Source organism: Aplidium turbinatum, chromosome 4, assembly GCF_918807975.1.
Source record: "Aplidium turbinatum chromosome 4, kaAplTurb1.1, whole genome shotgun sequence".
NCBI lineage: Eukaryota > Metazoa > Chordata > Ascidiacea > Aplousobranchia > Polyclinidae > Aplidium > Aplidium turbinatum.
Window position 1 is genome coordinate 2,899,183 of NC_137475.1, and position 23,888 is coordinate 2,923,070.

The window sequence follows — 23,888 nt, forward strand, 5'->3', positions numbered from 1 at the left end:
AGGAAATATACTAGAAATGTGAAATTTCTTGACTTTTAGTTTTTATTCTTTGCGAATTTTCTAAACCTAAACTGGTCATTTTTCTACCTTCCTGCCATTCACAATAAGCATTTCGTCTCAGGTGACTAGACATTGTCATGCAATCGTAGTTATATATATGTTAATGTTAGTGCAATACAAATGGTAGTGCGATTACTTTGAAGTGTATAAACGTTCAAAAATGCCTTATATTAATGAGCAAAAGTAATTTTTTGTTTTGTTTAGTTATAATTCAAAAATTTCAATTTTGAAGCTATTTTCGGGAAATTAGAATAAAAACCGACTTTCTGAAGTTTTTTCATCTCAAACACTTTATTTCAATAAATTTGTTGAGTAAAAATTTAATTTCTATACGCACAATACACATGGCTATTACCTTGTAAAATATTTTGGTTCTGTGATTTTCATAGCTCCCGTTATTAGCGATTAATTAGCACGAGGCTAAGATGGCCCGTGACGTGCTTTCCGCGTACGAAAACAGCTCGTATTAAGATAGGGTTAACAAAGATATTAACGATTTCAGGAGATTATGACGGAGACATCAGAAAATTTAAAAAAAAATGACTACTTTTAGCAAAAAAGCAATAGCAAAAAACTGGTAGAGTATGTGTGTCCACTTAAAATTTTAACCAGTTTGTCAATAATTTTGCTTTAACTTTGCGAAAAAAGCAACCTCGTAACGTTTTTATATCAAAAGTTATTAGCAAATGAAAGTGTGGATGGAATAAGTCTACACGTCAGGCCATTACCTCACAAAAATAGCTTAGTCCGAATAGGGTTAATACTCAAAATGGAAAGTTGTACGTAGGCTACACCATCAAAGAGGCCCATGCTGATCTAAATGCCCTTGATTTCGGAAAAGATCCGCTCAAGCTCAAAAATTACATTAAAAAGCGATAGGACAAAAATGACGTGAAACAAATTATGGAGCTACAATGACAAGACATTTAATCAGCGCTTTATACAAAACTGCAGAAGTGTCAACCCACATCAGCGTCTGTGGAGCACTCATTTTCCTTACTATAGTCATTTTTACGTCTAAATCGTAACTTAAAAGACTCTAACATTCCACACTACATGAAACTGTACTACAACAGTGGTTTAAAATAAAAATGGATGTGTATTACTGTTATGTTGCGTATGTTTTACTCTTTAGTTCCGTGAGTGACGTTGTTCGCATGTAAAAATAAACGATTTTCACATAAAGTCGTATAAAGTCATATTTTCCAAAAAATAAAGTCATATTATTGATTTTTTAAGGTCATATAAAAATGGCCCTACTAATAACCAAAGAAGTTCCGTGGATGTAGACGTGTTAATACCCTGCTGCATTTTAATAGTCTGGTGTTTTTCCACTAATCTGTCAGGACAATAACTATTGTATTGTAGGCCAACAGTACAAACTCTCATAAACAAGCAAGTTGGATATACATTGGTTTGTACATACCCCTGTTAGTGGATGTTTTTCAAATCCAATTCTAAAAATAAAATAAAGAATTTTAATGTTGGATTGTGTCTTGTTGTTTAGTCACTTAGCTAGATGCGTTTAAGAAGTTGAAATTACTTGCATTTTTTTTACAAACATTTGCAGAATCCTGAGCAGAGCTTAGTTCAAGCTGAAAACGTTTGACTGTTAAAAGTATTTGTAAGTAGCCTATGTAAAATATATTCTAATAATGCTCAAGCCTGCTATGTTGTTGTGCTTTGTCTATCTTTGGTACAAAAAAGAGAACTCTCTCCCGACACTACATGGACTCACTTGCAATCACAAACAAATGAACCAGCCGTATTTGAGCAATCTTCAAAATCGTCATCACAATCATCGCTTTCTCCGCATTCATTGATATCGGTGCAAGGATTTCGTGGTGAATCAGTGTCAGGTCTGAGAAATGCAAGATCAAATATTGATTTTCGCAATTGCAGTAAAACAATATTTTACATTATTTGTGTTAATGTAATACAAACTTGGAGTAAAAAAGTAAACTCGGAAAGACTGGAATGACTCACGGTTTGCAGCGGAAGCCATGAGAAAATAAAATGATGAGCATCAGACAACTATTCAACACGAAGACTTTATCAAGGGAAAAACGTCATGAAAATAACACTACTTAAGGAATAATGTGCATAAAATTTTATCTACATCGCAATGTCTATAGAAAAATCGCATTAAACTAAATGGCAGAATTGTTAAAACAAGTTGCTGTAACTGCGGATTACATAAACCTTTCGAACAATCGCGTACGATCCATGACAACTGAATTGAATAGAACATACTAAAATAAACAATAAAAAGTCAGAGTTTCAAATACTGTAAAATAACTACAGAAGCGCATTTACTGAAATAAGATGTTAGAAATACTAATTCAATAAACTTGATAATTTTTGTTTGATCTTTCATTCATTTATTGATATTTTTGATATTTTTGTTATATCCAGGCTTACGCCGGTGGTTAAAAGATACAGCAGCTTAAATTGACGGAAATGTACGGAATCTGACTTTCGTAACACCCTTCAGGTATTTCATAAGTGACGTGTCAAGCACACAATTACGTGTCCTCGATACATATCAAACCAGCGCCTTTTGGGTCAACGTTAATTGATGAACTGTTGACAATTCAAACCAATCTGCTCAAAATGCAACGCCCTCAAATCAGTCCACAGACCATCTTATATTGAAATGCCCTGTAAGTCAACTTTTAGGAAGATAGTTCACAGTCTACCAATGTAACAACATCCTCATAAATTGGTTGAATGAAAACTGTTTGGACTTATAACGTCATACAAAACAGCAACAAACAGGATTCTGGAATGGATTTTCATTCGTTCATTATGATTTTATTTTTATTTCACCGAGGCTATCACGGCAGAGGGAGGAGACACCAACGTCACTTTTGCTACCAAATCTATGAGCTTACCTTTCATATCCAGTTTTACAGTCACAGTTATAAGTTCCATATACATTTCTACATGATGTGGAGATGGGATCGCAGTCATTTAGATCGTCTTCAGCACACTCATTTATGTCGTCACAACTGCTGTCACCAGACGTTGTGCCTTCAGGACATTCGCAGCTAATAAAAATAAGCAGTTACGAATAGTTCCAGATTGCAGCTGGAAGTTCAAGACCTTAGTAACCATTTTTCCAGTTGGAAGCTAATAAGTTTTAACGTGCATAGAATAAAGTACTTTATATGTTTGATAATTTATAGGTGGGTAGACTAAATGAAATTACACAATGCGTTGGTTACAAGTCATTGAAAGTGCAAATTAAAAAAAATCAAAGATAATCACGAATCAGCAGAGCGGCTGTGCTGTAGCCTTTGCTGATATACCTCATATCATTAGTTTCTTAAACAAAATACACAAAAGTTTGACAGTTACATGCAATATTACATCAATTCCTTACATAAAACTTCCAATTGTGTTATTGCATTCCGAACTAGGAATAGTATCACATGGTGATGAATCCATGCATTCGTTTATGTCGTCACAAATGCTGTCGTCCGCGGCATTCGCACGAAATCCGTCGTAGCAAAAGCACAGGAAAGCGTTGAAGAATGGTGTGCAACCTTGGCTGCAGTTTGCTGCTGTCTGGCACAAGTTTATTGTGACACATTTTCTCCCGTCACCTGAAAGTAGTGTTAATTTAATAGATGTAAGTCTATTAAACCATAGGCATACGAAGCCGAGCAACGTTATCAAGTTTAACATATTATTAAAGATTATTATATTTACAAAAAACACAAAACTACGCAACAATTAAATATCGAACGTTTTCGACATCACAAGATTTCCTCTTCAGGAATACTATATATACAACTTAACTACATCTGAATAAAATCGTTGAGTTTGAGCTAGTCAGTTAATCGTTGAGTTTTGAGCTAATCGTTGAGTTTGAGCTAGTCAGAAGTACTGTGCAGTTTTTGTCTTTTCCTGTTTAGAGATTTAGTTAACCATTGTATTTTATTCAGATGTAGTTAAGTTGTATGTATAGTATTCCTGAAGAGGACATCTTGTGATGTCGAAAACGTTCGATATTTAAATGATGCGTAGTTTTGTGTTTTTTGTAAATATAATAATCTTTAATATGTTAAACTTGATAACGTTGCTCGGCTTCGTATGCCTATGGTTCAACAAGACAAACTCTCTACCGAAGCTGTAAGTCTATTAATTGTACATCTTTGTTAGTCCATTTACAGTGATGACGGCGGTTTGAACCATTGCTGCAAGTCTACCATGAAATTATCAAGTGTTGGCAACAGTTAGACAATTGCAAGATTGATACGTATAAAATCTATGCTTGTATCTTGGTAAAATATGTAATAATAGACTTGCTTGAAGACAGATAAAAATTTCGATTTTTTTAGAGTCTAGATCACACGATACAAACATGCACTGCATGTCACAGCTGAAATTCACTATGAAAACTGCCGTGCCTGCAATATAGGGTCTTGCAAGCACTGCTGTTTTAGACGGCCTAACTGATTTTCAATTTGTTTGCAGTCAGTCAAACTTCAATAGCTGAATAGAAGATGTACACCTGCTTTTTGGAAATGATAATTTCTTTTTACAGTAATTTGTATATGTCTTGTTTATGATAACTTTGTTTCTAACTTACCTTAATTTGCTACATGATATAAACAATGGCCCAATGGAAACTACCAGTTTGTAAGTTTTTGCTTTTGGTTACGATTTTTTGGAATAAGATATCAACGTACCTGATGTGCCTGCTGGGCATTGTCCACAGGTCTCACCAACACCTGGAGCAGTTACATCTGTACAAGTGACGTTAGGATAGCAAGGATCCGAGTCACAGCCATCTCTGTCCAAATCGCATACGTCACCAAACCACGCTTCCGTACAATTGCAAGAAACAATCTGAAAATATTGGTTGTGATCGCGTGAACAATGGTTTTGCTTAGACAGCTAAAAAACTTAAATTTTATCTAGCTTCTCCTTTAAATGCAAACATAAACTTGTTACCATCTACTGTACACTGTACAGTAATTGTTAAACTTTTTTATAACTTTAATTCAACTGAAAATCCAAAGCAAACATTTTCACTATTTATTTTGCTCGCTTCAAGAATCTAATGTACTCTACATAAACCAGGCTACAAAAGTGAGACATACCTATAAACTATAAAAGTGAATACGGAAATGCTTTTGAATATTTTGAGTACGTTTGTTATCATCAAAAATCTAAAGCACTCAACGGTTACTTTTTACAGATAAAATTTAATTTTCTTCAGATTAGTAAACGTACTGAAAAAAATACGAAATCGTTATTATACATAATTTGTTCAATCTTGCTACTAGCACTGAGCTGGTTGAGCATTTTCTTTTAATACTGCGAAATCATTATTATGTTATAGAAGCAAACGCAAGCGACAGTAAAGTGTATGTTTGCGTTTTCCCTTTCTTCATCAATGCCTGATTGTCTGTTTAGTGGTATTGCGCTTTTTTGTGTGTCGTTACAGTGGCCTTTATGTGCTTTGTCCAAATTTGAAAATATTGTTTACATATTATTATATTTGTTAAGGCTGTCTTCAGCTCCAGCGTGTGTCCGAGCATTGTTTTTGTCTTTAAGACGAATTTGGCTTTGGATGATGATGGTGGATGTGGCTTTGGAGGCCCAGTCTATGATGGAAAGGGCGTGGGAAATAATCACATCTTCTGGAGAATGGGGAACGTGGTTGTTGTAGTTTTTAGTTTTTAATGTTTGTTTTTTCCTGAGCTTCATGCTTTTTGTTTTCTTCAAAAAACTCAATGCTAAATTCAACTCCCTTGTTCTCTTCGGCCAGAGTGACTCATTACGAGCAAGTTGTTCCCATGATCCCAGATCAATTGCTGGGTTGAGGGAGACGTTCATTTTTATATTAATTACTTTAGCTTTTACTGTAACTTTTGTTCCATGTATCTTTTATGACAGGGTGGACTATGATAATGTTACAGTACGTGGATGGATTAGTTAATGCAATTAATTAGGATATGCAGTAGATCATGTCATTCAGTAGATTTTATCGGTGAATGAAAGCAAGGAGCCTACCTTTACGTGATCGGCCCCGCAAGTACCAACTTGGAAAACGAAACTTGTTAAATTTGTCATTATAAAATTATCACTATGCAGTTAATTACGATTTTTTCATTTGCTGTTGCGAGCTGTATATTGATTTTGAGTTGGGTACCTGAAATAGATCATCGCCAGTCGTTGTTTCATCATAAAGACAAGCCCCGTCGTTCAGGCACGGGCAGAACAGAACTGCAATCATTAGCAACGACTCTTCTATGCCATCAGAAGCTGAGACGATTAACTGGGCACCTGCAGTATCTAATGCTGTGTTTGCTATCCACGTCACCAAACCGGTTTCTGAAATGTGGTAGAATATATTTCGTAAAGGTTTTAATATCAATGACACATTCATATAACTTTATCGTGTTTATATTCACACTATATTTTTAGTATACATTAAATGACACATCCAAAACAAGATAAGTCAACGCAAAGTGTTTTTAAAGACTTAGAAATATCTTTTTCAGGTAATGATAGTTAGGAAGCATAGTTAGTTCTTAAAAATAGTGATATTGACATCATGATTTATATTAGAAATGTACCGATACCAATATTTTGGCCGATACCGATATTTTGGGCAATACTTTAGTGTTAAAAAAGAAGCAATTTTGGTATTTGCAAGGAATTATATGAAATGGCAATGTGGGCTTATTTGCATAAAACTATTAAAAAAAAAGCTTTGAATTGGCACAATTTATTAAAGACTCAAGAAACCAATCTCAACCTCTTTGTTGTGTCATAACAGTAGGTTTTAGTAATGAAAGGCCACTGTGATTGAGGACTGGGGTATGAGGGAAAATATCACATCATAATTGGGGTTTCTGAAAAACTAATTAAGGGTTTGCGCAAACTCTCCAAATAAGGTATCAGAATTGATAATAAGATGTAAACCAAGTTATTTGTGTAGTCGTACAAAAATTTTCGACAAGTAATGTGCGACCTAAGGGTTTTGTCGTTTGGTTAAAAAACTTTTACCAGACCAAGACTATCCAGGTAGCAAAAATGTATAACTTTGCATCGTTTTTACGTTGCTCAACGTTTAAAAAAAACTATATAACTTGGTTGGTTTTAGTAAGCTGGTTCTATCAGTTTGTGATTTAATTTCCACCTTTCGTTGTAATAAACTCATCAAGCTTAAACAATGTCATGGAAGAGTAAGTAGGCATGACAGAGTAAGTAGGTTCAAAATGAAAGCAATGGGACTACGAATCCTCACTAAACCAATCAATAAATGGTCTTGTTGCACCTAAGATGACAACCTTATCTTTTACTGATCTCCGGAGCTGACGTAAACCTTAAAAATCATATCGACTTATTCTTGATGCCCTCACTTATCGAAAATTGTTCTTTGCAATGCCGCTTTGAAGGTAGATGACGACTATGAAGAAAAGCATAAATTTTGAACTTTATTTTGTATTGAAAATACATGATGTAATGCCTTCCAACCTTATCACATATTTCTTCATTACGTAGTGTCTTATAAGAATGAATTAAAAACGAGTCTATTCACTAAAAATGAGAGCAACAAGACCACGAATCCTCACTGAACCAATCAGTAAAAGGTCTTGTTGTGCCTACTGATCTCTGGAGCTGACGTAAACCTTAAAAAATATGGACTTATTCTTGATGTGGGATTTGACTACATATATTACATATCGATTAATAGATATATTTGTTCCAATGAAGTTCGAAGTCAAAACGTATTTGTTTACCACAACCAAACCACTTGTGACGATCGCATTTGTTAATTCATAATTTGATAAAATGTTTAGATGATGTCACGTCATTACGCCGATTTAAGATATGATTTCATTCATGACGTCGTATGGATGAAAAACTTTTACAAGTTTTATACTCTGCTGAAAGTAAAAAAGAAACACAAATGATAAATATTGGAGAAATTGTGTCTCCTTCACAATTTAAGAATGGAACAACGCAAAACTGCTGAAACAAAACGTTTTGTTTGAGTGAAAGAATCACTGCAAGCAACGAATGCCAAAAGGTGCGCGCAAGAAGTCATGGGAGTGTGAGGTATCAAAAATTTAAACAGGTTGTTATTTTTCTACATCAATGTGATGTTAGTCACTACTTTAAAAAATCTATATCTTTGCTTCTGTAAAAAATCCGCAGTAAACGCCTTTTTTACGTGTTTAGTGTCGGTCACAGTATCGGCCAAATTTTGCTGATACCGATACTCAAAAATGGACGATATCACCGATACCGATGCCGATATATCGGTACATCTCTAATTTATATACTGTTTGAAAAGCGATTATTATCGAACCGTATGGAAAACAACAAACCACTTTCTACGAAGAGTTAGTGCATGAAGGTTTAGCAATCTGTTTCGCACCATAAAATTACGAAGCATCCTTTTATATTTTTTGGGTGACATCGATAAGAATAATATGCAGTAGTGTTATTCGTTAAGCAATTATTCTTAAAAAGGTATGACATGTAGCACACAAGTTTGTGACATTGACGATACTGCTAAAGCCAGAAAGAATTTTGAACTCTTTTCCCATTTATAAGAAGCTATTCGTCTTGCTGCAGGTATTTTGTTTTAACGTTAAAGTGTGGGTGTATTTAGGTGTGCATTTGCAGCAACAGATTTTATGTCTAAATAGAACAACTGCTTCACAAAACCAGGCCGAGTACTTGCAAAGCTAAATCAAGAATTTTTCTGATCAATATTTTAAATTTAACTCTGTAACAGTTTAAACTAAACTTCAAAAAAGTTTAGAGCGTTGAGTAAACAAGGCCATTATATCAATTTCAAAAATAAATTGACATTTTCTTGATTGCTTCAAAATCAAAATGTTTGGTGAGAATGAACTCACCTGAGATCATGACCGGAACGGTATTATTTATTGCTAAACCAAAAGTAATATTATCTCCATCTGCGTCTGTGGCTTCAAGTTGCAACTGAGCGTTCTCCAATAATTTAATTTGAAAGAATCCATCAACAAAATCAAGTGAGTTGGTGATGTTCAGCTCTGGTGGATTGTTATCTGAGAAGAAAAACAGATATTGATTTGTTTGATTTACTTGTTTTATCCAAATTTCCAAACTTTTATTTTTTGACAAATCAGTGACTTAGAGAAAAAATGTAAATATACACTTTGTAAAAATCACATCTGTCTACTTTTTCAACTATTTTATTTTTATTTTTTTCAATAAAATTGTTTCATGTTTTATAAAATGTTTAACCCAATATCACGATTGACTACATTTTGTAGTCATTGTATCTTTGCAGTGCTGTCACTTTTATTGTGCGGTGGCTGTCCCCGTGTAGCGGTCCAGAAATTAATGCAGTCCAGAAGTGACCAGGGTTGCCAAACATTTTATTTTGATAAACAATTATATTCATAATCCTTTAAAAAGTCAAAATGACAATTTTAAGCATTGAATGATTTAAATGAAAAATTATGCTTTAGTTTGAGAGCAACAAGTTAATTTAACTTTTTTCCAACATTTTTGTTTTTGTATCCTTTGCCAACGCGCCTGGCAGCCCTTGCAACTATGCTGTAGCAGTCCAGAAGCTGCTGCTATTGCAAGGAGGCATGCTGTTTCGAAATTGGTTTGAGAAAACTTAAAAATGGGTAAAATATTATGCAATTGAAACTTTTTTTGGATATTTTATAACTAGACTTCAAAGTAAACTACAAAAATTATGACTGATAAAGTCATTGGCTATGGGAAAAAATTTAAAGATTTTGGGTACATATTTTTTCAAAGAATTTTTTAAAAATCCAAATGAGCTATGCTTTCACACTTTGTCGATAAGCACCTTGACTTCGCATATGATGTTAGGTAAAATTGATTCGATTTATCCCAGACCTTTAATTTTACTTTTCATAAAATTTAAATTTGAAAAGGCAATTCACTTGCTGCATGGTTTCCAGGATGTCTCATGAATTTCAACACAAATACTAAAAACTAGTTGATAATTTGCAATTTGCATGCTGCCAGTGGCAAAAAGGCATTAGCCTACGAAATTACATAAAAATATGGTCAGGCTACGTTTATTAACTAAATTCAAACTTTCTAACTAACGCCTTGATTCAAACATATTTTTTTGTTCAAACACAACAATGATCTTGTCACAAGGTTTTGTTTTAACTTTCTTCTTATTTTTATTGAAGCTGCTGCGACCATCAAATCTGGTAACCTTTGTTTGGCCACTTCTGGTCTGACAGTTCCTTCTAGACTGTGTAGGCTACACGTAGTCTGAAAATTACCGTAACTACTGGACCGCAGTAACTCTAGCACCGTTACACCAGTGTCCTCCAGTTATGATGAAGTGTTTTATTAGTTATGTCTTCCTAGTAAAAAAAAAATTTACTAAATCAGATAAATCACTTTATTTATACAACTTTCGCTATACAAATGTGGCTTCTTTAGTATAGTCTTATTCAATTTGAATTAGACATAGGCTACTTGTAAGTGTTAAATTGTTTCATTTTATTTGAATAAGACTAAACTAAAAAGTCACACTTGTGTGGCAAAAGTTCTATAAATAAATTGATTCTTCTGATTTAGTGTGATACTGTCTACTTTGTTTCAAATATTATATCACACTATGCAATGCATCCTAATCGGATCGTCAGTGAAATCATAAAAATATTTGATGAAAAGTTTAATAACGAAGTTTTGTTTTGGAAAAAGAATTTTGTTTGCATTTTTTTAAGAACTAAACAAAAATGTTGAAGGGGCGTTTGACTACAAAATATTGTCATTATATCCTGCAGTAAGTAAGGCTACTGCATACTGTAAGCTTATTGCGAAGCGAAGCTTATTTGAACATACATGCATCTTGATAACTCATGACCTGAACTGATTTTTGCTTGGTGAATTATTATTTCGTTGTCTGACAGGATGAGAGAGGTTGATCGATGGTGAAAAGGTCATCTGTTCAATTTTCTTCCGACCTACACTGATTCCTTTGTTTACACACTCACTAGACATACAGTACTTGAGAGCATGAATATGAAAATTGGCTTTCTTACTGTTTCATGTAGGCTATGCCTTATGCATATTTTTTAAGGTATCTCTGCCAAGTTTTTTTTGCTTGGAAAGTTTGATATTCATTGTCACAACTCTGTTCGATAGATTGGTACTGTATATATTTAAAAGCTACAAAAGCTACAACTTGGACAACGACTTTATCAAGCAAGATTTAAGTCATCGTGAAGAGGATTGACTTCCTAAAATTCGATTCATACTCATGATACTTATGATGGTTCAATACATTTTCTTTATTATCAATGTCACTATTTTCATGTATCATATATTACACCTTTATATAATTATGTTACTTTAGATATTTAGAAAAGGGATAAGTTTCTTCAATGCAACAATGCATGGTTGGCAACAAACCATTCAGAAAATTTATTTTCGCGTTAGTAAATTCAAATATATTTGCCATTTTATCGTAAAACGAACTATAAACTCGTAAAATGTAAATTATTCTTCTTGAAAATAAATTACTTTGCATTGCTTCCAGTGTTTGTATTTATAGAGCTTTCAGGACAGACTTTATACTTTGCTTTATAGAGTTTGTCACAAGAACTTACTATTAAGTACAGTTGATGATCGTGCTGCAATGCCGCTTTGTTGTGTGTCTTGTCCAAGTTCTGTTCGGTTAGTGGATAAAGTGTCGTACAAACAAGGTGTAGACAGTGTTCCCTCGCTTGTGCATCCGGTTACAGTATCATCGAAAAGCTGAGTGCCACGTTGATTTGCCACCAGCTCCTCTAAAAACGGCGGTTCTGGTGGGTTTGATGGATTGTACGAGGCGTATGTGTCACTTCCTGTTGTGTACATGAAAAGGCTGTCTTGTTCGGTCACTTGCCCTGTTTACAACAAAAAGTTTTCCATTTGTCAAGTTTTGTAAAAACAGTTTTTAGCCAACTTTTGTATTCCATTGTCATTACAGAATACACAGAAATGATAAACATTGCTATAAAAGCCAAGAACACAGATATCAATGAAAACGCAAAAGTTAATACAATGCCCAAGTTTGAACCTGTGACAATAGACTACCCGTAGGCAAGAAGGTACACAACTTAAAATGAAGAAAATTCCTAGGGTTAAATACAGCAACATTTGATCATTGATCGAAGATGCCAATCCAAATATTATGCAGCTTATTCCGCGGATTAATGTTTTTTTGCTTACACATTAAGTGTAAGTCTTTAATTAGAATAGTCGGCTACTGATTCAAAGATAAATTTTTTCCAGACTGATTTTTGATCAAACAATTAGAGTTTAAACAGCTAGCCTAATCAGTTGCTTAAAATATCCGTTGTTGGTACATTCAAAGTTAGATGTTACATAATACATGGACAAACATAAGGTTAACTGTTCTAAAATATAAACTGTTAAAATTGCTAATCGCCGTGTTAAACGAACATGTTGGTAAATTATTGATAGCAATTAAGAAGAATATGGTTGCTTCTTTGTTCGATGATATTTAACTAAGACCTCTATATTAAATTGCCAATGATTTGTTAGATTGTTACTTAGTGTTTGCTATTGTACTTAGATTGATATGGATAACTTAATCACTTCGACTCGATTTTCTTGATGCTGTAAAATATATACATAGCGTTTTTCTGCATCTTCGCAACTTTCTTTTGCCATTGTGTTCTAGCGCATGATGGACAACCTATATAGTAGTGTACAATAACTCACATGAAAATCCAAAAGGATACAGTTTTCTTTCGTAGAAGGCTCCACTTAGAATATCCACGTTCTCAGTAACCAAAAGGCTTTGATAATCCAAAACAGTTCCATTTCGAAGTTCAAAATCATCTTCCTTATTGCCAGTCCAGTGCCCTGCAATTATTTAAAGGATGCTGTACAATAGTAAATGATATGATTAACATTGATAATATAACCGATCGTTTCATTTGTGTCTAAGATATTTACAAAATAAGCATAGTTTTTAGCAGTAGTTGCAACGTTCATCTGATGGGAGTAAAAAGGAGAAGCAAAGCAAGTTGATTTATTGCTACATGGACGTATCGCCCATCATAATAATCCGCATCTTCAGAAGGAATAAGATACAAAAATAAAATTTACGAATTTGTGAGTTGCTGAGTGATAAATCATGAGTTGAATCATTAGATGAACGTTGCAACTAATGCTAGAAACGATAATTATCCTGATGAACACCCAAAATTTAGTATTTAAACTAAGCATATTTGCGGAAAAAAATCAAGACAACTAAATTTTAAAAGAGCTTTTAAAGGTGCAAATAGACTGATAGAGTTTATCGGCAAACACTAGGTGATGTTTTGTTAAACAGTATCCAAATACACAAAGTATTACCGACCTAACAACCCTTTGGTAAAGTTTTGAAGAACATCGGCACTTCCTGTAAATTGCACCGTCAGTATAGCGTTACTGGCTGACACCGATACTGCCTGTTCACTGGGAAATGTTGCTCTGTAACTTTCGCCTGCTTTGGTTACCTTGATACCATTTATAGCCGGATCCTCTGAAACATACAATATACACGTATCAGCATTCTGCCCAATTATATAGAATAGTCAAGTTAGATATGATACGTACTCTGTAATAATATTTTCAAATAGCAATAACTTTTCGCCATTGAAGAGCAAAATCTTTTTAAAAACTTCAAGTTGATGCTCTAAATTTTGTGTCGTAGTTTTCCATTAAAACAGAAATACTGTTTTGCAATCCACAGTATGTAAAATGACAAAAAAAGTTTAATTCAGTCAGTGTGGTCATTCTTTAAAGCGATTTTTTAAAAAATCATAGAAATTTATTATAATTCCACAACAAAAATGACTTTGCAGCAATTTTTTTACTAAGGTTTCCGTTTTTTTGAGTTACTAAATTTTACATGTGCTAACATGTGCCGAGATAAACAGTAGTTTGTTCATGAAGAGGATGCATGTCATATCTGCTTTAATATACTGTATTAGCTTGGCTGGCAATATTTTTGTGAAAATACGGTCATGCAATTGTAGTGGGAAAGTATCGGTTTTGAAATGCTTATTGGTAGTCAGGGCCGTTGTTGGAATTGTCCGGATAATTTAGAACCTGTTCGAACGAGAAACTCGCCAATACGCAGTGCTCTCATCGTTTTGAAGCCTTCTAGCAAATTTCTGGACCTCTAAATTGATTTCGGCTTGTACTCAAAACTGCATTTTACTCCCCAGTCAATGCTTCTTCTTAACGGTGGACTATGCCACATTACTTGGTAAGAAAGGAAAAGTTGTTTTCAATGTCATGGCACACTCACTCGTAGTAACGGTAAGTCAATAATACAACATCAAATCACTTCATCAACGTTGCTGCTAAATGACATTACAGGTAGAATTTCCAGAAAAGCAATTAATCTTACGATCTGTCATGGCTGCTTGTGGGTTGCCATCGATGGTTACAAGTACCCCTTTTCCTGTTGGGTCACTTTCATTGAGTTTGAATATGACCTTGAAATAAAAGAAAACACGACTAAAATATTTAGTAGTACTTAGTACAGAAAGGTGGTTACCATGTATGTTTTTTTATTTACCAATATAGAAAATAATAATAAATATCTTTTTAATTTGCATAATCCACTGAAAGATGTTGCGCTCCAGTTGACCTATGCAGGAGGGAAATAATTATTTTATTACATGATAGGTTGAAGTATAAACCTATGGCAAAGGTAAGACTGCATTATTTATTGATAGTATCAGGCTATGTCTTAGCCAGAGGTGGGCAGTAGAGCTCTACTTTTTTGGTAAAATTAGCGGTAGCGGCGGCTACTTTTTATTTGGAGTAGCGGTAGCGGGAAAGGCGCTACTTTTTTTCAATCACACTCTCGGTACCCTCTACTTTTTAATTTTTTAATCTAAAGTGAAAGAATACTCGTTTTTTTGCACTACTGCCGTGGCCAAGCAGCTATATTATATAGCCTATATAATCGGTTTGGTTGTAAAGTTTCGTTTTTTTGGAATCTCGTTTACTGGTGTGGAGCTGTGATCCTGCGATCAAGGTATGAAATCATTAATGTTCATTTTAATAATAGCTGAAGTAACGTTGTATTATGGTTTATAGAATATAGACTGCATGCAGTAAACATTGAGCATTGCCTCACCAGTCATCACCTATGCTAAGATGTCCAAAAATAAGGTTTTATCATATTGGTTAAAGTAAAACTGTTGACATTAGGTGAGCTAAGATATTTGTTGCTGATAAAATTTTCTCACACGATGTTTTTTGTTAAAACAAATCATTACAGGATAATTTTGTGTGATGCCGATGAAGCGATAACATTATATATGATATTAATTATTTTGTAGGGACAAATTCTTAGAGTGAAACCCCGCACAAGCCACACCCTTGTGGCCGTGCATGTCACTGGTTTTGTGGCTACAGGCCAGCCAGTAAAACAGGTCCTTTTTGCATTGATTGAACATGTGCAGGAGTTGAATCAATGTAAAAAGGACCAGTTCTGCCCGCCTTGGAGTGACTAGAGTGGTTTAAAGTGAAGTAAACTTGTTTGCCCATTTTTTAGGTCCTACTTGGGCATGACTGTGTATTGGATAGATGGAGGCACTCTCCAAAGGAAGAAGGCGGTATTGACTTGTCGTCGGCTGAAAGGGCGTTATACGCATGATGTCCTTGTAAAAGAAATGCAAGCCATTCACTGGAAGATTCAACAAGCGCTTCGACGACATGAAATGCGTTATGGCATCATGTCTTCATCCCTCCTTCAAGACATCGTGGCTACAATTTCTGCACTACGTTACCACGGATGATGCTGATGCACTACGAGACAAAGTCAAGACAGATGCAATTCGACTGTTGCGAGAGACATCGAGCCAGGTTGATACCGAGAAGAGTGACACCAACACCAGTCACGACTCCGAGGATAAACTATTTGGTGTGTGGGCGCCATCCCGTGAAACGTCGGTGCAGAAGGAAACAGCAATTGCGGATGCCTTTTTTCGGACAGGAGCAAGTCCTTGAGTTTTTCGAGTACCAAGTTAAGACATCTGTTTATTAAATACAACACCTCTATTCCTTCCAGTGCTGCAGTGGAGAGACTTTTCTATGTTGGAAAAAATGACTGTGCTTAAGCTAAAGCGGGCAGGAATTAATGACCGTCATTTTGAAATGCTCCTGTTTTTGAAAGATGAGTAACAATAAAATTCCTTTAGAATATTTTTCTATAACAACGTTAAAATGACGGTGTAAGCGAATCATAACATTCGTTTCAAGGTCATTTTTGCGTCACTAAAGACTTGAAGAGTGTTTCCTAGTGTCATTTTAGACAAAAGTAGCGGAAGAAGAAGCGGTAGCACTCTCTACTTTGGTCCAAATAGCGGTAGCGCGCTATTTTTGTAAATTGGTAGCGGGTAGCGGTAACGCGCTCTATTTGGTCCAATCAGCGGTAGCGTGTAGCGAGCTACTTTAAATGTAGCGGGTGCCCACCTCTGGTCTTAGCTTACCGTAGGCTAACTAGCGTAAATTCGCGTTACAATTGGTATTTAATTTAGCGATTCCCAGTCATTTTCGTCGCATTATTATTTCATATAATGTTGGGGAGTCCCCAGCTCTCAGCCAAATAAGATTTTATTTTCCAGTTTTTATGCTTTATTGTAGTTATGTATTTGATATACTGTATTCATATTATAAAATTATAGTTATTGAGAATTCTCAAAATAGGTGCAACAATCTCTGATGTTTTCATAACAACTCAGACAGCTACTTCATCTGGCCTATAGATCTTCTAGGGATCTCGTCAGATCTGCACAGAATCTGATAAAGATCTGGACCAGATAGTGGCTGTCTGGAATGATAATCAACAATTTTTGAAATCAAATTTTTAGGTTGCATTTTCATACACAATGATATAATCTACCTTTCCTGAAGTCATAGTATAGTCCTGTACAGCGAAAGCCACAAAACCAGTCGCATCACTTTCAGTGCCATCTTCTTTTTTCACTCTGGCAGTTCGACCTTGCAAACGAAACTTTCCTTGGGCGAATATCAGATCAAACTCTCCCAGACCGTTAAATGTGTAGTCGTTTCCATCGAGAGTAGTCAGATGTGGATCTCCGCGCAAGAAACCTAAAGGTAAAAGCTTAACACAATATCTTGCCAAATTAAGTTTCTAGGATGTCAACACATTTCCTAAAAACAAGAAAAATTGATTACACATATCTGCATTTGGAAATTTTAGAGACTAGCGTAGTACAGAGTAGCGTAGTAGTACTGTAAAGCAGAACTACCACGAAAGGAATGGGTGAAGCTCAATTGCCGGCGGACTGGAGTGGGCCGTTTCAACCGCAACATGTTTCAAGGGGCCTCGCTGATTCACCATCTTGTGCGTGTGGCTCAGATCTTCTTCGTTTGAACATTCTTCGCCACTCCAGGGGTCAAGGGGCTCTGCCTTTTACCACCCTTGAGCAGTGGCGGCGACTCGGTCAAGATGTTTGGGCAGGTGTCGAGCAGCCATTCAATTGATTCGTCATCCAATTCGCGCAGACCACGCATACCATTTGGCGCATGGTAGATGGCGCAGTTACAGATGGTGTGGTCTACGGTTTGTTCCTCCATGCCACACTCACAGATCGCGGATGGAGCCATCCCCCATTTGTGCATGTTGAAACGGAATAGCCCGACGCCAGTACGCAGGCGGTTGAGCCGCACCCAGGCCTTCCTTGGCAAATGCATTCCGGTTGGGTGGTGGCTGGTGTCGGAGATGAAACTTTGGAGTCTTGAGGAGTTCATCTTCCACTCCGAGCTCCATTGGTGGTCTGTCCAGGTAGCCGGACTGATGGATTGGTCTTCAGCAATTTTTATCAGAAGTTGTGCGGCACGTACAAATGGGTGTCTCGATTTCTGCACACCACATTACCTACCATTGTCTTGTATATCGAACCCAAGACTGATATGTGGACCTAACAACGCTCAATGTATATACAATCTATTGGCTGCTGTGCCTGGATGTAACAACGTGATTTGTGGCGGCCTCAAACGCAAGAAGACTGTAAAGCAATATAGAGAACTATAGTCACTAGGGTGCATTATTTCCCCCTAATTTTAGAAATTCAACTTGTGCCAATGACAACTGTGGTGACCATTCAAGGTCAGATTAAATCAAAAAATATAGAAGTCACCAGACCTCTCCACCACCATCTTCTCACCTCCCTAAGTTTGAGTTAGTAAAATCGCTATAACTTAAAAGAGATAACTTAAGAAAATATAAAAAAAAGCATTTGAGATCAACGGTATGAAACTAAATCTTTAAAAACCATCTAAAAGCGATAGTAAGGGGAGCAGAAGTACAAAGTGGATCCGCATAAAGCACGTGGTAAAGTAGTAATGTAGAATTCAATGCAGTGCAAGGAGTGTAAACAGTGGGATAATGCAAGATGATACAAAAACTATAACAAGGTTTGCAATTTTTTTGTTAGTGCAAAATGTAATAAAAAACAGGATTTAGTGGAGAGTCTGGATTCAGGTTTCTGCCATTTCTCAGAAAGACTTAATGATGGATGGGAAGACAAAACATACATCTTAAAAAACATATAAAACATGTGAAAGATGGACAAAAAAGATCGACTAAAGGTGGGATGAGATGAAAAACGGTTGAAAACAATTGCAGCGATAAAAGAACCTGCAATACCAATAAATGTAAGCATATAGAACAAAAAAGCAATAAAGAAACATGAATCAACATTGCATAGAGGAAACAAGAGAAACTTAATTCACAACATCCCCAATAACAAACTGTCACAATCAAGGTGCAATGCCTCGCGATGGCTTGCTTTGTATCTTCAACGAGCGTGTTGTTTTGGTTGTAGAATTCTGGTGCGATGTGTTATTATTGGTTATGACCTGAAGTAACCTTTGAATGAGAAATCTGTATTGTGTAACGTATTTCTAGAATCGTCTGTAAGAATGAAAATCTGGAATGTTCTGTTGTTTTTCATAATTTCTGAGCGTCGTTTGCAATGAAGTCATAAGGTTGTTTTTCAGTAGATGTCCGATTGCGAAATATCTATTATGTAAGAATCTTCTACACCACGTGTTATTCTTTAAACTTCTTTGAGCTTCTGCTTGTTTACATTTTATGCAACTTGACAGAACAATGAGTGATGTGACATTACGTAACATTCTCGAAGTTATTATACCGAGAAACCTTCTATAAATAGTGGTGTAATTATTATGATGATTATTATGAGTTGATTATGAGAGTTGTGTTATGAGTTGTGGATTGGTAGTTGGTGCAGAGATTATTGTTGATTGAGAGTTGAAGTAATCGAATACAAGTAGATGAGAATTGGTGCTGATGTAAATTGTGTTCGAAATTAGAGTTATTTGAGAAGCCGTTCGTTAAAGTCCTTCAAGAAGTTAGATTATCATTTCACCAGTAGAACCATTCGACATTTAATTGACTGCTTTTCGGTTTAACCCATTAAACTACGTCATTGAACCTTTCCAAGTCTTTTTCCTGGTAAGAGATAGAAAGAAACCGTGACACAAACCACAACTATTGTTAATGACTGTTTTGAGGGGGGAATAAATTTCTTTGGATAAACAGAAAAAAAATTGAAAAAACTCTTCTGTTAATGAAAATCAAATGTAACATGCCAAAGTTACGAAACAGAATATGGCAAAGTTTCAATTTCGTTGTTTGGTCTTGATTTCTGTAGATTTCTTAAACCTTTGGTTTATAAAGTATGTAGATTTTTTTTAAACATTATTTTATTTCCATATGTGAACTAACTCTAGTAGTTACAATAAATTAAGTACCAAACACCATGTGGTTATCTTGCTTAGTTTTTAAGTTATAGCAATTTTACTAAACCAAATTTCGTCTGGTGACCCGTATATATATTTTTTTTGTTTCAATCTTCCCTAGAACGGGCACCATCTCTCAATAGCACAAGTTTAATTTCTAAAATGAGGGGAAATGATGCACCCTAATAGTCGCTAATGTTTAACCCATATAAGACAAACGTTGCGTTTTCGCAACAGACAAGTAGGTCGCGCTTTTTTCTATTTCTAGATCGAACTGCTTGAGATTTTGCGGTCAGTCCAGTTTCATTAGTTAGTTTAGTGTTGTAAGAGTCAGAAACAAGTTAGCTTATCTGTTTATTAGCCTTACTGAAGTTTTAACATAGTTCTGAATTTCGACAATTTTTTGGAATACGATGGCTGCAAGAAATATTAGGTAAGTTGCATTTTTATATGACGAATTTACATTTTTTTTTACTGTGTATCTTAATTTAATGTATTAGGTATTGCTTGGTTCACTTATATAAAATCTAGCTGTATTCTAAGTAGAAGTGTTTTCGTGTTCAAAATGCGTGGCAATTTTTGTTGCGTTTTCGCAACGTTTGTCATCGCAGATGCGCTGAACGATGCGTTTTCGCAACTTTTGTCATACCGTGAGCTTTCGATGTGCGACCGCTCTGCATTTTATTATGAATTGATTGCTGTTGATAATGAAATATGCTAATCTGTAAATAAAGTTTTCTTTACAAACTATAATCTGACCCAACTCAATCCATCTGTTATTTGTCTTTGAATGTTTCATAACATATTACATTAGTTTCGTACATAATTACAGTACAGTAGGCCTATAACGAAAATCTCATGCAAAAATATTTAACCGCTATCCAAGTTAGAATTCATTTGTAAATTAAGAATTAGTGCTAGGTCCAGTAATAAGTACCTAGCACTGAGCCAGTTGAACACTTTCTTTTAAATTAAGAATTATATATTAATTATTAAAATTCTACAATGTGCTTCAAAGATCTGTTGAAGGTTGTCAAGTAATACCTCACAAGCCCGACTTATCTTTCACATCATAACAATTTTTCAGTGTTACAGGAAATTTTATGTGCTAACTGTTGGCCTTATTTAGTGATTGTTGTCGAAAGCAAATTACATTGTTGTTCTACTTTTCTAACTCTAGTTTTCCCACACGTCTGGTTAATTATTTTTCTCTCCATTGTTAAGAAAAAGAGATTGGATGAAGAGTTGGAAGAACTTGAAAGGTCTCTGACAAAGAAAGTTCTGAAGAAGAAAATGATGATAACATCACTGTCGTTCAAAGGTCTGAAAAAATTAGAGTGTTTATCGCTCCACCGGATAATGGAAATATCACTGATGAAGATTCAGGTGACGAAGAAAATGTGCAGCTGGGCCATTTACCGCGTGATCAGCTTACGGCTGAAGCTATGGTGGCAAGGCCCCACCCCTTCAGTCTCACAATACAGGATAAATATTCGAGGCAAGAAATGGTACTTTTCAATCCTCTCCTACATGTTGATTGTTGAATGTATGTGTGAACAACGCTTGGCTGTTTGCGAGTGAAGGTGGTTACAGCCAAGACATGCTGACCTTTACCAGATCACTGGTACAAATCTGGCTTAAAAAATATGGAGTCCCTCTGCAAAAAACTGGAAGACAACGGTCGCTAACAAATGCGATCATTGCAGAGATGCGGTTTGATCAAATTGCTCATGATATCGTTCCCAGTGAACCCAAAAGCTGCCGAAGATGCAGACAATGCCAGAGCCAAACAGTATACGTCTGCAAGAAATGCGATGTTCCTTTACATTTGAAATGCTCTCAACATTACCACTAACAGTGAATAGGTTTTTACGAATGAGTACATGATAATGTAACCGTTTTTCCAGCAATAAATCTTGCAAACTGCCAAGCTGACTTAGTGTATAAATATTACAATATTTCAGAAAAAACACGGCAGACAGATCATAAACTGATATGCATACAACTAAACGGATGAAGATAATAGCTAGGAAGATCAAGAGATCAGACAGACATAGCCTACATATATGTTTTAAGTCTGTACGAATCAATTGCGACAACAGCAATAGTACGCGTGGTGACAAACGATGCGTTTTCGCAACATCCACTGCCGGCGGGATGACAAACGATGCGTTTTCGCAACGTTCGATTTTTGCAAATATTTCAATAAATCAACGAAACATAAAATTTTTTTTGGCAATTATCATCCCTTTACACACTATTAAAGATGATATGTGACTTTCACGAATTTTTAAGCATCTTTTTTTCTTTTCATGTCTTATGGGTTAAATGAATTATAATTCAAATGGATTGCTGTGTGTTCTTGCTGCAATTAGCTTCTAGGCAAGAATTTATCTTTTTACACATTTACTGTGGTGTACTGCAGCAGCTCACATCACCTTAATATATGTTGTCACAAGACGTATGTTTTCCATTCTAAACTTTAAGGTAGTAAACAAAATAACAATATGACAACAAATCTGATTGTTTAACCGTATCTTAATAAGAGCTGTTTTCGTACAAGAAAAGCACGCCACGGGCTATCTTGGCCCCGTGCTAATTAATCGCTAATAACGGGAATTATGAAAATCACAGAGCCAAAATATTTTACAAGATGATAGCCATGTATAATTGCGTATTGTATGTATAAAAATGTGATTTTTACCCAACAAATTTATTTAAATAAATTGTTTGAGATGACAAAATTTCACAAAGTAGGTTTTTATTCTAATTTCCCAAAAATAGCTTCAAAATTGAAGTTTGTAAATTATAACACAGAGTAGCCTAATGCTAAACTAAACAAAAAATTACTTTTGCTCATAAATATAAGCCATTTTCGGGCGTTTTTACATTTCAAAGTAACTGCACTAACACTTATATTGCACTAACATTAACATGTATATAACTAGCATTGCAGGAAAATGTTTTGCCACCTGAGATGAAATGCTTTTTTTGAAGGACAGGAAGGTAGAAAAATGACCAGTTTAGGTTTAAAAAATTATTCGCAAAGAATAAAAACTAAAAGCCAAGAAATTTCACATTTCTAGCACATTTCTTTCTGTGAAATGTTTCACTACTAGAGTGGGGCGTACTCTTAAAGCCCGGTGTCGCTAGAGATAGGGTTAATGGGCTTGTTCCGAGAACCTGATGATGCAACAACAAAGCACTAACACACAGCGTGTTGCAGACTGTTGAAAGGCTTACTTGGTGTCTTTGATCTGTACCTTCGGCACGTTGCCGTGGGTCGTCGCTCTCTGTACAAGCGGTAGTACCTATAGGAACGACTCTCCCGGCAACACTGTCTCCGCGGAATCAGATCTCCTTCTGCAGAATCAATGACAAACGATATTGCAATGTTTTATTATTTTTTGTGGTCTAAGGCTAGAATTTAAAACAAGTCAAACTTCCAAAACCGGGTTAGAAAAGCTTCTGCAAGATGGTTTTGGAAGGGGTTGTCTTTTTTCTTTCAGAAATTTATAATTCCGCATGAATTATTAAACAGTTAAATCTTAAAAGCAGATTGATTACAATTATTTACCTAAGGCAGCATCGTACTGTCGCTGAAGAATTGCGGCGTCCCTTGAAGCAATGGTGTCATTCATACGTAGGGGTATTTGGAAACGCTCGTATCTGCTTCCACGTTGGCCTCTGCTTAGTGGTCCGACTCTAACGAATCTTCCTCCAAATGGGCGTGTGTCCTGAATTCGTCCAGAGTAGTAACAGCACCTTGGTCCCAGACCGTTGACTCTTTGGTAGCAATTTTCGATTGGCACTGAAGCAACAGAATAGTAGTCAATGGAAGGTTATGCTGAAGCGTTGCATTGAAAGCCAAGAATGTATGTTGTGAATTAGACCTGTGACTAAAACAATAACTTTTTTTTCTACTCAAAACATTCCCTGAAATTGTAATAAAACAACCTTCCGAAAACATGGATTTGATATGCGGCTTCTTGTTCAAAGCTGTT

At 35.5% G+C, this 23,888-nt stretch overlaps 1 protein-coding gene across 1 annotated transcript in view; it reads right to left on the reverse strand.

Annotated features, from left to right (window-relative positions):
* The window catches only part of LOC145769267 (mucin-4-like), a 42,098-nt gene that overhangs the window by 13,439 nt on the left and 4,771 nt on the right, over positions 1 to 23,888 (reverse strand). Inside the window, exons 5-18 of the mRNA XM_082580850.1 lie at positions 23,462 to 23,695; positions 23,128 to 23,247; positions 16,997 to 17,205; positions 14,489 to 14,576; positions 13,451 to 13,615; positions 12,808 to 12,951; positions 11,688 to 11,966; positions 8,952 to 9,122; positions 6,227 to 6,408; positions 4,758 to 4,917; positions 3,446 to 3,668; positions 2,955 to 3,110; positions 1,799 to 1,921; positions 1,487 to 1,517 (exon numbers count right to left, since the gene is read on the reverse strand). Coding sequence (XP_082436976.1) covers positions 1,487 to 1,517; positions 1,799 to 1,921; positions 2,955 to 3,110; positions 3,446 to 3,668; positions 4,758 to 4,917; positions 6,227 to 6,408; positions 8,952 to 9,122; positions 11,688 to 11,966; positions 12,808 to 12,951; positions 13,451 to 13,615; positions 14,489 to 14,576; positions 16,997 to 17,205; positions 23,128 to 23,247; positions 23,462 to 23,695 — 2,285 coding nt within the window. The remainder of the gene's footprint in view (positions 1 to 1,486; positions 1,518 to 1,798; positions 1,922 to 2,954; positions 3,111 to 3,445; positions 3,669 to 4,757; positions 4,918 to 6,226; positions 6,409 to 8,951; positions 9,123 to 11,687; positions 11,967 to 12,807; positions 12,952 to 13,450; positions 13,616 to 14,488; positions 14,577 to 16,996; positions 17,206 to 23,127; positions 23,248 to 23,461; positions 23,696 to 23,888) is intronic.